General features: G+C 34.6%; 1 protein-coding gene across 1 annotated transcript in view; it reads left to right on the forward strand.

The window, feature by feature from the left end:
- The window catches only part of LOC150101689 (cathepsin L-like), a 118618-nt gene that overhangs the window by 38325 nt on the left and 65658 nt on the right, over positions 1-14635 (forward strand). Inside the window, exons 5-6 of the mRNA XM_090400126.1 lie at positions 2237-2350; positions 12182-12327. Coding sequence (XP_090256252.1) covers positions 2237-2350; positions 12182-12327 — 260 coding nt within the window. The remainder of the gene's footprint in view (positions 1-2236; positions 2351-12181; positions 12328-14635) is intronic.

Here is a 14635-nt window from a genome sequence, read left to right on the forward strand (position 1 = left end):
TCTGTTAGTGTAGGTTGTAATATAGACTTGTTTATTTCAACAAGAGGATCCAGAGACAAATGACCAAGCTGGGGGTGGGGAAGGAGGGGGAGAGAGAGAGATTTGTGGAATACCTCCTGTGAGGATAGAATGAGGAAGTGGAGGTTGCAAAGTTTAACTGACAGGTGGAAAAGAGAGGGACATAATAGAAACTTAAGTTACGAAGGAATTCTATTAAATTTTCACTCTCATTTTCATGTATTGAAAATTTCATTTGTGCCAATTTTATAGAACCCTTAGTAACTTAAGTTTCTATTATGTCCCTCTCTTTTCCACATGTCAAACTTTGCAATCCCCACATCCTCATTCTGTCCTCATGGGAAGTATTCCACAAATCTCTCTAAGAAATATAAACACGTTAGCACAAGAATATTTTAATATTTGCCAAATATTTCAGTCTGAAATTAACAGATTATCCTCAGTGGCTTGATAGGAACAGTTTTTGCAAGGTGGAATACAAAGAATTGATCATTCAAAAGTAGAACGAGCCACATGATGTTACATTGCTAAGCATTAAAGAGAGGTAAATTTCATCAGAGTGATGAATAAATTATAGGTATTAATTCACAATTTCATATAATAATCTTAATTTATAAATTCAATTAAAGATAACGTTAGACTGATGTAGGAATTAGAAGGTCTCAAAAAAAAAAAAAACCTAGTGTGTTATCTGGATCAAACTTTCCCATATTTCTGACAAGGATAGGCAATCATTTCGATTCAAGTTAGGGCGTTAAAGTAAGGATCTCCACAAACTTAGACCCACAACTCTCTGACATAGTTCTTAATGTGGCTAAACGCTCTATACACTATTCTTTTAAAAAACAGAATCGACATCTAAACCGCAAATTCACTCCACCTAGAAGTTGCTTCTATGCTACTTAAAGCCAAGTTTTCTCCTTCTAACATATATCCTTATGAAAAGAAAGCAGTACATTCCTTAAGGAAGCAACAGTCAACTTGTTATCATGAAAGCAGACAAAGGAAAAGCTACAGTAATTATGGATTCCTCAAATTACAGAAGAAAAATTTCTCTTTTACTTCAAGATCGCTCAACATACCAAGAACTTGATCACGAACCTACCAACAGGCAACTGAAGAAATTAAATTCCCTTCTAGATGAGGTTATAAATTTAGATGCAGACACTATAGAAAGGTTAAAAATGCATTTTGCAAGACCTCCTAGAAATTTATGGTCTATCAAAAATTTGCAAGACAGACATTCCTCTCCGTCCTATAGTTGACTTTATTGATCCACCTACTTACTGCATAGCCAAATATTTAGCATAATTATTGAAATCACATATAGGCAAATCATGCTCTTTTTTGAAAAACTCTTCTGATTTCTTAAACAAATTCAAAAATATCTCATTAAAACCTACTGATCTTTTGGTGAGCTTTGATGTAGAACTAGTACTTTGGGCCAGGACTTGATTAAATTGGATGTAATTTGGAGGTGTTAAAAATGAACTGATGGTCTGAGTGTAGAATATACTCAGCAGATATACAAAACATGGTTAAACTAATAACAAAGAAATTAACTAAAACTAAGAATTTTAAAGAGTTGAAAATAAAGCATAAAAAGGAACATAAAACCTGTTATGTACATTGCAAGCCTGGGTGGATAATTCTTTAAAAAAAGTGCTTCATTACCAAACATAGCTTTGCTTTTTTTTTTTGTATATATTTTTGTACTCTTGTCATATCAACAATACAATAATAATAGCATATTACTGTAGCCTAATTAATCACTGAATCTGAAAGAAATTGAATAATTGTGAGAAACACTGTTGCTAACCTGCTGTAAATATAACTGGTTTTGTTGATGGTTAGTTTAATCTATCATGATTTTTTTGAGACCTTCTAATTCCTACATCAGTCTAACGTTATCTTTAATTGAATTTATAAATGAAGATTATTATATGAAATTGTGAATTAATACCTATAATTTATTCATCACTCTGATGAAATTTACCTCTCTTTAATGCTTAGCAATGTAAAATGTATGATATATTAATTAGTTATATTAATTGATATTAACAAGGCATATGAAGGGTTTTCCATTCTAACTGGTGATTTTCTAATTTTGTTTAAAAATCTTTAAGCATTTTTAATTTTTTTCAGAATGACAGATACATAGGAGAAATAATTTCATTAACTACAATGCAAGCTAATATTGCTATTTCTGTATATTTAGAGCAGCAAAGACGATATGAAGTCTTCAAAGAAAATCTGAAAAAGATTAAGTTACTGAATGACCATGAACAAGGTTCAGCTAGGTATGGAGTTACAAAATTTGCAGATCTTTCAGGTAACTTTATTGTTAGTGTAATATGCATATGTAGTTTTTTGATATTGACATAGTTATTAACCCCACATTGTCATTATGGATAAAATATAAGCATAAAAAGGTGTATTTTATTTACTCCTGGTGTATTTTTTGTATCCAGGATATTTCAATGCAATATCAAAATGCAATTTGCAGCCATGTGTGCACTTAGCAATGCCAGTTTGGTGGTTAATATAACTATGATTTATATTGTTCAGTAATGTGTGATATATTAATTAGTTATATTAATTGATATTAACAAGGCATATGAAGGGTTTTCCATTCTAACTGGTGATTTTCTAATTTTGTTTAAAAATCTTTAAGCATTTTTAAACAAACTTCAGTACAGTGACAAAATTCATCAAAATGATAGTGATATATTATCATTTTAGCATAGTAATCTTTTCAGCAGGGATTGCTTAAGTCAGATTACTGGGAGGTGACCTCCACATAGTCCTTTAAGAATGTGGAGAACTGACTGGAGCTTCATAGGTCCAATGTTCACTTTCTTGTGGTACACTCCTTTAGTAAGTATCTATCTGGATATTGAATGAAATTAAGTGGACTGACAATTTGCGATTTAATTGACAAAATTTTAATTTGATTGGCTTAAAACAAAATAATGGAATGTCATATCATCTGATGTCTGATTAAAAAAAAAAAAACATTTATTGTTTTTGTCAGAGAACTAGACAAACAGTGAAAGATCAGCTATTAGAACAAGCTCCAATTCATCAGCAGAATTCAAGATAGGTACCATCATGGCTCCAGAAATCCACATGCCTGCTTTCACTAGTAAGCTATCAGACAAGTGAATTTTCAGCCTCTGTTTAACTTCAGTTTCTTTCTGAATTCATTTTCTTTGCATAAGTTACACATTTTTATTTTTTTATTTATATTAGACATTATACTTAGCAATACATTGCCTATATTTGAGTTGTAAATCAGCAGTTAGAATTCGAGGTAAAGGAAGATGATTTGATGTAAAATCTGTGTGAGACAAAGATGCACATTTTCTCCTCTATGTTATTCATCTGTATGGTTTACATTATGAAGGTAAGTAGCATTTGACCTAACATCAAAATTGGAAATATACATCTCATCTCCTTTACTTTATGCAGGTAATGTGTTTTGCTGATTTTTTTTTTATATTCGGAAAAGTGCTATTAAATCTCTTGTCTACATGCTTTGGTGTTTCGGTATGTCACAGGTGCATGATCAGATCTTAGACCACATTGCTTTATTTGAGTGACTATGTGGTCTTGACTTGGATTGGCAAATGTGGAATTTTCAGTTAACTATATTACAATAAGCGTAGCATGCAGTTTGAAATAGTACCATAGCATGAGAATCTGCAAGGGAAGGATGTTAGCAGTGCATGAGAGATGATCAAGTGGCATCTGAAAGAAACAATATCAGACTGTATACCCAAAGTTAGGAAGATAAATCAAGTAGAGGTTACATAGCCAGAGTGGATATTAACTTCAACATTATTTCTAAGCTGAATATTTCTGGAAACTATGAAAGTTTCATAAGTTGATCTGAGAGCTTACGAGAATACAATCCTTGGCATCCCCGAGTTGCCTTAGCTTGGACTACTTACAAGACATTGCTGGCCAAGTGTCCATATATTTGGCTTTTATTAGTCCATTTGATAAGTTTCATTGGCCTGACATCTGTTTTGAACTGGTTGGCTCTCTTTGGAGACCATGCAGAAACCTTAAGAGAGCAAAAACTCATTCAGTACCAAAGAAATCAAAATGTCAGAGAAATGTATTTTTTTGTAAGATACTGCTTCTTTCAGACACTCCTTGATCATCTGTCATGCACTGCTGACATCCTTCCCTTGCAGATTCTCATGCTATGGTACTGCTTCAAGCTGCTTCCTGAGCTGATCATAATATAGTTAACTGAAAATTCCACATTTGCCAATACTAAGTCAAGACCACATAGTCACTCTACTGAGGCAATGTGGCTATTTTGATTATGGGCAGATTTGTTCGTGCACCGGTGACATACTGAAACACCAAAGCATGTAGACAAGAGATTTGATAGCACTTTATTAAATCAAATATTCTGAATATGAAAGATCAGCAAAACAGACAATTCATCAAAGTAGAATAACAACAATGGGTTTCAAAAGATTCAAGCCCTACATGTGCTAATGTAATTACTGTATAGTAGACTGAAAGATATAGTACACTGCCATGGGATTAGATGGGATGTTAACTTGTGTGTTATGAGAATGTGCTAAGGAATTGGCATATTTTAGTCTCAAGTCTGTTAAAGTCCCAAGGAAGTGGAAGGAGAACAGGATAGTCTTGTTTCATGAAAGGAGTCTCCAAGACTTCCGTATCAAGTTAGAGACCAGTATCTCTGGAGTGGCTGTAAAAGTATTGGAAAAGTTGGTGTTGATCTCAGACAGAATTCAGGAATGGGTGGAAAAGAATGATACTCAGCAGGGGTATCTGCATGGTTTTGCAAATGGTAGGTTATGCCTTAGTAATTTACTCACTTATTATAAGTGACAATTCAGTAAGATAAAGAGAATGGCTATGTGATGATACTGCTGAATATTGCAAAGATGTTTGACAGGATATCGACCACATGGAACTTTGTTACAAAAATTTAAGCAGTAGGAGTCGATATGAAGTTAGTGATATGGATACAAGGATATCTTATGAACAAATACCCAAGAGTAGTATATAGAGGAACAAAATCCAGGAGAAAGCAGGTGATTAACAGTCTGCTGTGGAGCTCTGTACTCACCACTGCTGTTTAATTTATATTTAAATACTATAACAAATTATTTGAAAAGAAATATTCAGTTGTTTGCTGATGACCAAGGTAAGGTAGTCCATAGAATTATTTGGTTACTGAAGAATACACTAACAGTCAGAGATAAGGAAGTTAATTCCTCTTTATAAGGCCTTGATATGGTCACATTTGGATTACCTTCACAAATGTCGTTGCTTGGGTTTCTTGGGAATGAGGAAGTGGTAGAAAGGATCCAAGTGACTAAGATGGTGAGTGGTGTATGGAATGTTCTGTGATGTGTTGCACAAGTCAGTTGACAGGCAGAAAAGAGAGAATTTGGTTGAAATGGTTGTCACTAAAAGGATTAATGCAGAGGAAATTTTTCATCACTTGGCTAGTGGGGACAGTACAAGGGATCATCACTAAAAATTAAGTGTGTATGGTCAGCTAAGGTATGAGGATTAACTCTTTCACTTGGAGAGTGGTGAATAAGTTGCCAGTGTATTGAGTGCTTTGTCAGTGAATGCATTCAAGGAGAGGTATGATAGATATTATGTAGATAGTTTGTACAGAAAGGCTTAGGTCTTGTTTGTTATCCATGATAAATCTTAATGGTCTAACACCAAGAGGAAAAAAATAAACATTTATTAAACTCACTAATATTTTGTTTTATACCCAGCATCATCAGAGCACAATGAAACCGTGACAGGCACACAGTACTAAACCAAGTAATTGTAGAAACAATTTAAATTGTAGCTGACACCTAATGTCCTTATGTGGCACCCTCTATGGCTCAGATAACTACAAAGTAGTTAGTTGAATTAAAGGTTTGAAAGTGGTATGGAGATCATATTTGCAAAGAACTTTGGCTACTTTTTCTATTTCTTGGCTGTTTTATACACCCAACACACAGAATCACAGCACAACCATTCCTATTCCATATGTTAAGGGTACATGAGAAAAACATTCTTTGCAAATATGATCTCCATGCCACTTTCATACCTTAAATTCAACTACTTACTTTTATACATTCACCTAAAGATAGACTACATCCTCTCGAACATCCGGGAAACTGTCATATTCTTATGTTTTCTCAACAAATAGTTGAGAAAACATAAGAATATGACAAGGATCTGTTTAAGTTTTGTAGATCTGGAAAAGGCACACAACAAGGTGCCCAGAGAAAAGCTTTTCAAAACACTTCAATTATATGGGGTAAATGGAACATATTACAGACTATGTATTGCTCTGTATAATCAGTTTAGAAGTAAAGGAAATACAGGAAGATGATTTTATGTAAAATCAGGGGTAAGACAAGGATGCACATTATTTCCACTCTTATTCATCAACAAAATGGATATCACATTATGAAAGAAAGTGGCATTAGGCCTGATGTTAGAATTGGAGATGTCAAACTTAGCTCTTTGCTTTATACAGATAATTTTGTACTCCTAAACACATTTAGTGCAAGTCTCCAAGATTTTTCTAACTACATTGAATAACAACCGTAACAAATTTGGCATGAAAATCAGCAATAAAAAGACCGAAACTATGAAAATAGGCAGAAACATTGAACACATCAACTGCATTCTGATTGGAGACCCTATGGAACAAGTAAAATATTTCAGCCATTTAGGCACAGTTTTTTAGTGAAGATGGCATATTAAATTTAGAAATACTTAACAGAATAAGCAAAGTTGGGAGCCAGTTAAATAAATTTATATGGAATAATTGAAAAATTATCCAAAACACCAAACTAGCAATATTAAAGATGGTGTTCAAACTATTTTAACTTATGGATCTGAGAGATCTGTTAGAAATAAAGCACTTCATCAAAGACTAGAGACTGCAAATATGAGAGTTTTGAGAAAAATTAGGGGGAGTGAACTGATGGCATCGATAGCTTCTTCTTCCCTTGGCATTGATAGCAGAATCATTAAAAATGAAGATATTAGAAAGGAAAGTGACATTTTTAGCATTCAAGAATATGAAAGCAGAGCTAATCTAAGGTGGTATGGTTACTTAAATAGAATGAGTGAGGAAGTGTTAAGAAAACAGGTGTTTGATGCCAAGATGGCAGGAAAGAAACCCAGAGGAAGACCAAGGTCTAGGTGGATTGATTCAGTCAGAAGTACCTTGGAAGCAAAATGTTAGATATGATAGTATCAGAGTGCTGATAAGTAATGGACTAACTTGGAGGAAAATTGTGGATAGGAGACTAATAATGTAAACTTAATCATGTAGTGCTCTCAATAGTAGCTTTCACATGCCTTGAGAGTACTTATCAGGAAATTGATGGTGTGTGTGTGTGTGTGTGTATGTATACACTGTTGCCAAAAGTATCCAAACATCCCCATATCTCTATCTTGCCTCGCCTGTATGATGCAGATACATATTGCAATGCGAGCATAGGCATGTGGGCATCAGCAGTGTAGACATTCTTTGCCATCAGAATGAGTGTGATAAAAAAAAAAAAAAAAAAAGTTGTCTGTTCAAACATGGTGTGATAGTCGAAGCCCACAAGTTTGATCATTCGGTCTGAGGGATTTTGGCCACATTGCATGTACCCTAGTCTGTCAGGTTATTGTGAAGTGGAAACATGATAGAACAACGAAACCCCTTCCCCAAACTGACAAGCTCAAGAAACTGACAAATCGGAACAGGCAAACTCTCATGCATGTTGTTACAGTAAATCATCTGTCAGCCTTAGCAGCCATCATAAACGACTTCTGCCTGAGCTCAGGAATGGATGCCACTGACAGAACTATTTGCCCTTGAGTTTCATGGTTGTGTTGTGGCTCACAAGCCCTTGATTACACCAACCAATGCTCGGCATCGTCTGGAATGGTGTAAACTACACAGTCACTGAACTGTGGATTAATGGAAGATGGTCCTGTGGAGTGAGAATCACGGTACATGATCTGGCCAGCCGATAGACGTGTCCGGACCTAGCAGATGCCTGCTGAACAATGCTTACAGGAATGTCTTGTATTGCTCATGAAATTTGGAGGTGGTAGCATAATCTGGTTTGCACTGAGCTCATTGGTTTTCACGTCCTGATCTTTAAATATTGATGCCTCTCTTAACATTTTGGACAGTTCCATTCTTTCCACACTGTGGAAGCAGTCTGGAATAAGCTCATTTCCTGTATCAGAATGATAATGTGCCTACTCACAAAGCAAGGGCCCAGCTCCCTGATTCGAAAGACATGGAAGTGGAAGAACTAAACTGGCCAGTCCCAACCTCAACCCTATTGAATATCTTTGGGATGAGTTGGAGCAAAGGTTGAACAGACCTACTGTGTGCCAGACCTACTCACCCAACTAACATTCGTCAGCTGTTTGCCATACTAGAGGAATGGAAATGAATTGCAGCAGCAATTTACCAGAACTTAGTGGAGAGCCCACCCTGAAAGGTAATGGCTGTAATAGGAAAAGGAGTCCCGACCTTGTGTTGACAACCACACTTTAGCGATAAGAAATACAAATAGTTTGTGTCCAGTCACTTTTGGCAACATAGTGTGTATATGTATATAAAAAATGTTAGTAAAAAAAACCCTCAGCCTATCCATGGTACTAATGTAAATGTTTACAACCTTTTATCGTGGGGAATCATTCAGAATCACGTTATTAAAAAAAAAAAAATAGTCTCTATTTATTCATTTAAACTGTTAGTTTCTGCAGTCATTGCATCATGAGTAGTCAGTCTTTGTAGACAGTTACCTCACTGTAGCAAATGGTATTATAACAAATATTGAGTCTTGTTGAATTACCTTAGATGCAATTGCATTTCCTTACAAAAAACAAGTCATTATATATTTATATTAGTATGAAATATCATCATCATCATCATCATCAAATTCCTGCCATGTACCCTCAAGGGGTGTACAGGATATGACAGTGCTACATGAAAAAATTACATCATTACTAACTTCCTATCTACAATTTTCCTCCAAATCAGTCTGTTACTTGTCAAGACTCCAACATTATCAGATCTTATATTTCTATCGTCTAAGGCACTTTGTACCGTATCAATCCACCTATACCTTGGTCTTCCTCTGGGTCGTTTTCCTGCCAACCTGGCAGAGAACACTTGTTTTGCTAATCTTTCCTCTCCCATTCTATTTAAGTGACCATACCATCTGAGATTAGCTCTGCTAACGCATTCCTGGATGCTGACAATCTCAAGTTCTTTCCTAATATCCTCATTTTTAATATGATATTGCCATTGATGCCATCTGTTCACGCCTATAATCTTTCTCAGGACTCTCATATCTGCGGTCTCTAGTCTTTGGTCAAGTGTTTTACTTCTGACCCAGCTCTCAGATCCATAAGTTAAAATTGGTTTGAACACAGTCTTGTATACAGCTAATTTAGAGTCCCGACTAATTTCTTTCTTATTCCATATGAATTTATTCAATTGACTTCCCACCATACCAGCTTTGCTGATTCTGTTGTCTATTTCTATATTTAGTTTACCATCTTCAGTAAAAATTGTGCCTAAGTAGCTGAAATGTTTTACTTGTTCCACAGGTTCACCATTCACAACACAGTTGACATTTTCAATGATTCTGCCTATTTTCATTGTCTTTGTCTTTTTATTGCTGACCTTCATACCATATCTATTACAACAGCTATTCAATTTAGTCAGAGAATCTTGCAGACTTGTAGCTGATTTATTTAGAAGTATAACATCATCCGCATAAAGCAAAGAGCTGACATTAACATCTCCAATTTTGATATCAGGTTTAATACCACATTCCTTCATAATGTGATCCATATAGATAATGAATAACAGAGGGGATAATGTACATCCTTGTCTCACACCAGATTTAACATTAAACCATCTTCCTGTACTTCCTTCAATTCTAACTGCTGACTCACAACTCAAATAAAGACTAAGTATTGCTTGATATAATGCCCCATTGACACCATATAACTGCAGCGTATTGAATAGCTTCTCTCTTGGCACATTGTCATATGCCTTTTCCAAATCGACAAAACTTAAATACAGATCTTTGTTATATTCCCATGCTTTCTCGACTATTTGTCGTAAAGTGAAGATCTGTTCCTGACAGCCTCTATTTGGCCTGAATCCAGCTTGTTCTTCACCAAGCTTTTCTTCCACAATTCTTCTCAACCGTTTCTCAAGTATACTTGCATAGATCTTGCTAGGAACACTCAGTAGGGAAATACCTCTGTAATTCTCACATTCAGTTTTATTTCCCTTTTTATATATGGGTACTATGAGAGCTCTACTCCAATCATCGGGAATTCGTCCCTCTGTCCAGGCTTTCTGAACTATGCAGTGCAGCCACTGTAAGACTCTTATACCACCATACTTCAGCATTTCTGGTCGAATATCATCTACTCCTGCTGCCTTTCCACATTTCAAGCCTTTGATGGCTTTTTCTACTTCAAGTATGGATATGTATTCCTGACTGCATGCCTGGTCAGTGTTTTTTATCACTGTGCTGTCATCACTGCTTGTTTCATTTAGCAGTTTTTCAAAGTAATTACTCCATACTTCAAGGATATCTTTTTCTCCTGTTTTCATTTCACCTTTATCATCTCTAATTCCTTTTACAGCACTCTTTCCTCCATTCCTAAGCTTCATCTCTCTCAGTATATTTAATGGGTAATAGTAATTTCTAAACTGGTCGACAAATAAGGTTTTTTTTAAATCAGTCTTTTGATCTTATATTCTAGTGTCCTGAACACTCAGTTTAATTTTAAATTTCTGTAGAGGGAAAAATTGCAAAGGTTCAAATGCCCAAGGCATATGAACCTTTGCAATTTTTCTCTCTACAGAAGTTTAAAATATAGCAAGTTGGTGCCATGTGGATGCAGAAGTTCAGAGAAGATCCTGAGAAGTCTTCACTGAAATAACTTTATAACACCCACCACATCACACATCTCTGAAAATAGTACAAAATTTGACTACTAAATTGCAACTTTTTACTCTGGTGGGAAAGTAAACACACTGCAGTTAATTGGAGTGGTTTCAGAGTGTTATTTCATGCCATGCAGCTGACTTGTTTTTAACTATATTGCTCTATTTACTGCATAAGTTTATAAGGTAGACTGAGATGGTTGTTCCCGAGAAGTGAAAGATTCTTTTTTTGTAACACACACACACACACATGAAATATCTGTGAAAATAGTAAAAAAATTGACTACTAAATTGCAACTTTTTACTCTGGTGAGAAAGTAAACATATTGCAGTTAATTGGAGTGGTCAGAGTGTTATTTCATGCCATGCAGTTTATTTATAATCATATTGCTCTATTATTTACCACAGAAGTTTATAAATAAGGAAGGCAAATTTTGCCCCTCTTCTATTTCACTGATGATAATGCAAGTGTGTAAACATTTTTGCTTCCTTCGTCACTTCAGTGTAGTTACAATATAGTTTAATTGGTCATGTATTTAATTGGAATTTTGGACAAAAGACAAAAAATAAATAAATAAATAAAAATTTCACTTTTTCAAATAAAAAAAAATACACTAATTGCCAAGAAATTTTTATGGACGTTCTGCATGGGGCCATGCTTATCTCAGGATGCCATTATGCACGCGCGCGCGCGCACACACACACACACACACAGTCGTTCTTCAGGCCATTCATTCCCCATCCTCCAAGCAAAAAAAAAAAAAACATTCTCATGCCTTTGCTAAACCTAGTCATACACAGTTACCAGGGTGTGACCTCTTGTTCTCTCCTAGTAAAAACTTAATAGGAATGAATAGGTGCACTTATAAATTTAAGCTGCTTTTAACAATATAAACATCATTATGCATGATCCTTGTATTCTATATAAAATGTTGTTGTTGAGAAATGCACAAACTACATTCATGATCATTGTACCTCTAGTAATCAACCTTAGGACTAAGTGCTGTATCAGTTTTTTTGTTGTATCTATTTTACAGATATATTTTCTTAATTTCTGTATTTCCCAATGTGTACATAGAATTCTTACCAAAGCATCTTCATATTTAAAGACACTAAAAATAGGAAAACATCAAACAAACTTGACTTGTTTTTTTCATATTACAGAGGAAGAGTTCAAGCAATATCTTGGTTTAAGACCAGACCTAGCTCAACCAGGAGATGTATTACCTTTAGCAAAAATTCCTGATGCTCCACTCCCTGATTCTTTTGACTGGAGAGATCATAATGCTGTCACTGAAGTGAAGAATCAAGTAAGTAAACAATTTGCAGAAATAGAGAACTTGTTCAGTGCTGCTAAATTTTTGCTTTAGTAAATGCAGTTACTGCATTAAGTTTGATTTTGAGATGCTTTTAAAATCTATATCCCTTATTATAAACATACAAATGAAATGTATTACATTAAATGTTTAATGCTTTTTGGGAAAAAAAGTTCATAGTAAAGTTCATAGAATTACGGTACAGCCTAACAAATCTAGTAACATTATGTGAGTAAAGTTTAACATGCACTTTTTTCATCCAGAATTTGTATTTGGTCATTTCTTCGAAAATCTTAGAGTAGATTTCCAGCAAACACCATTATAACAAATGATGTGCTGTAATGAACTATAGAAAAATCCTTGCCTAAATTTTATAGAACCAATTTTAAGCTTATTGTTACAGTCTAAGCTCAATATCTTTGATAATAAACTGAATTTCCAAGCGCATGACTTCATAATCAGTAACAAAGGAAATGGTAGAAAATTGTATGTTTACGACAGAAATGTTTAGGTATTGCAGGAACCATACATAAACAAAGAAAATGGCAGGAAACAAAAGGAAAATGGTGGGAAATCATACATTGATGACAGTATACAAAGGATTGGAGGAACCAAACATGAAAAAAAGTAAAAATGCAAACAATAATGGTAGAAGACATATAAGAAACTAGAATAGTATGAAATTATAAAACAAAAAGGCAATTTGATGTTTAAATTTAGAAATGTTACATTAGTGTAAATTAATATATTTACCTGAAATCTTTATAATGTACTAAATATGTGTAGACTGTACCAATAAAATAAAAAAAAAATAAATCAGAATAGTTTTTACCTTATGGATGAATCTTTCCGTTGTTGCCCACACAAATTTTTGAATTTCAGGATCAATTTATGCCAGCTTTCCCTCTGTGGGTCTCTTTCCAGTTAAGATGACTTGTTCATTCTAGTGTTGCCAGTTACTCCCCCCCAGCTGCCAATGCAGGCTACAGTAACATTTCAAAATTTAAACATTAATTCTGAATTTTCATTTTTATAATTCCATACTCTTCCAATTATTTGTTTTATGCCTATTACTGTTTACATCTTCACCACTTTTCATGTTGTTTTGTGTTCTTTATTTAGTTCCTGCCAGTCTTTTTGTGTTTTGTCATCAGTGTAAGATTTCTCACCATTTCCTTTGTTCTGGTTCCATTATTTCCTTTATTTTGTTTCATATTTCTTCTATCGTTTCCTGCCATGTTTTCTTTGATCCCCCCATCCCTCAACTACATTCTCAGGAACAATCTTTTTCCTGAGGCAGACCTTGCATTATAACAAACTATTCTAGAATGTAAAGAGCAAAAAAGACAAATCTTTATAGTAATTAGATTAACACAGTCCATAAGTAACCTAATAGCTCTTTCATTACTGTATGTTGAAATGTCAATTTTCAGCAGTGAAAATGTCAAATTTTAGCAGCAGTGAAATTTATTTATCACCCTAAAGACATTCACAAAGATCTGTGTTGTCACAATAGTAGTAGTACTCCTGGTACTAGGTTGTAGATTATTCTCTGAGACATGATTATTTGAAGATTTAATGGCTGAATTTGCATTTTCAAAAACTGGCACATGGTGTGTGTGTGTGTGTGTGTGTGTGTGAGTGAAATGTACACAGAGAGAGAGAGAGAGTAACTCCACCCATGAAATATTGTAAAGATTAAGATTGCATATATATAGACATGATTTGAAAGGCTGTTGATGTCTGTTGGAAATGTGGCAGTGCTGCACTGCAATGTTAAATTGCTCTTTTTAGCAATTTCGTGGTGAGTGAAAGCATTTTGCCAGGATTGGGATATTGCACAAGTTAGTTAGCACTCCAAGGACATGCATTTCAGTGTGGCAGGGAACAATGTACCAGTTGGTGCTAGCTATTGGGATTAGCATTTCACAATGGATCACATTGCTAGTATGTAAAAATTACATCAGGTTGGGTTTTCCCTATCATCTTACCAAGGTGCATTATGAACTGTGCACTTATAGGACCATGCCTAGAGCTTGTTGCAATCCTATGAATGCATTCTGTTTGTTATAGAAGAAAATCCTTCTGTTATGGAAACTTGTTTATACAATAGAGGGGAATACATTAATATGGCTGGACAAAATCTGAGCCATGATCTTATGAATGTAAAATAAAATGACATTAGAACAAATGGCACCATTTATGTTTGCATCCCAGGAAGCTTAGATAGAAAATGTCTGGTGGTAAGGTTATACATTAGTTATTCATTACAACATAGACTAATATATTAACTAAAGTAAAT

Source organism: Typopeltis vanoorti, chromosome 11 (assembly GCF_054136105.1).
Source record: "Typopeltis vanoorti isolate ZY-2024b chromosome 11, IOZ_Tvanoo_1.0, whole genome shotgun sequence".
In the NCBI taxonomy this organism is placed as follows: Eukaryota; Metazoa; Arthropoda; class Arachnida; order Uropygi; family Thelyphonidae; genus Typopeltis; species Typopeltis vanoorti.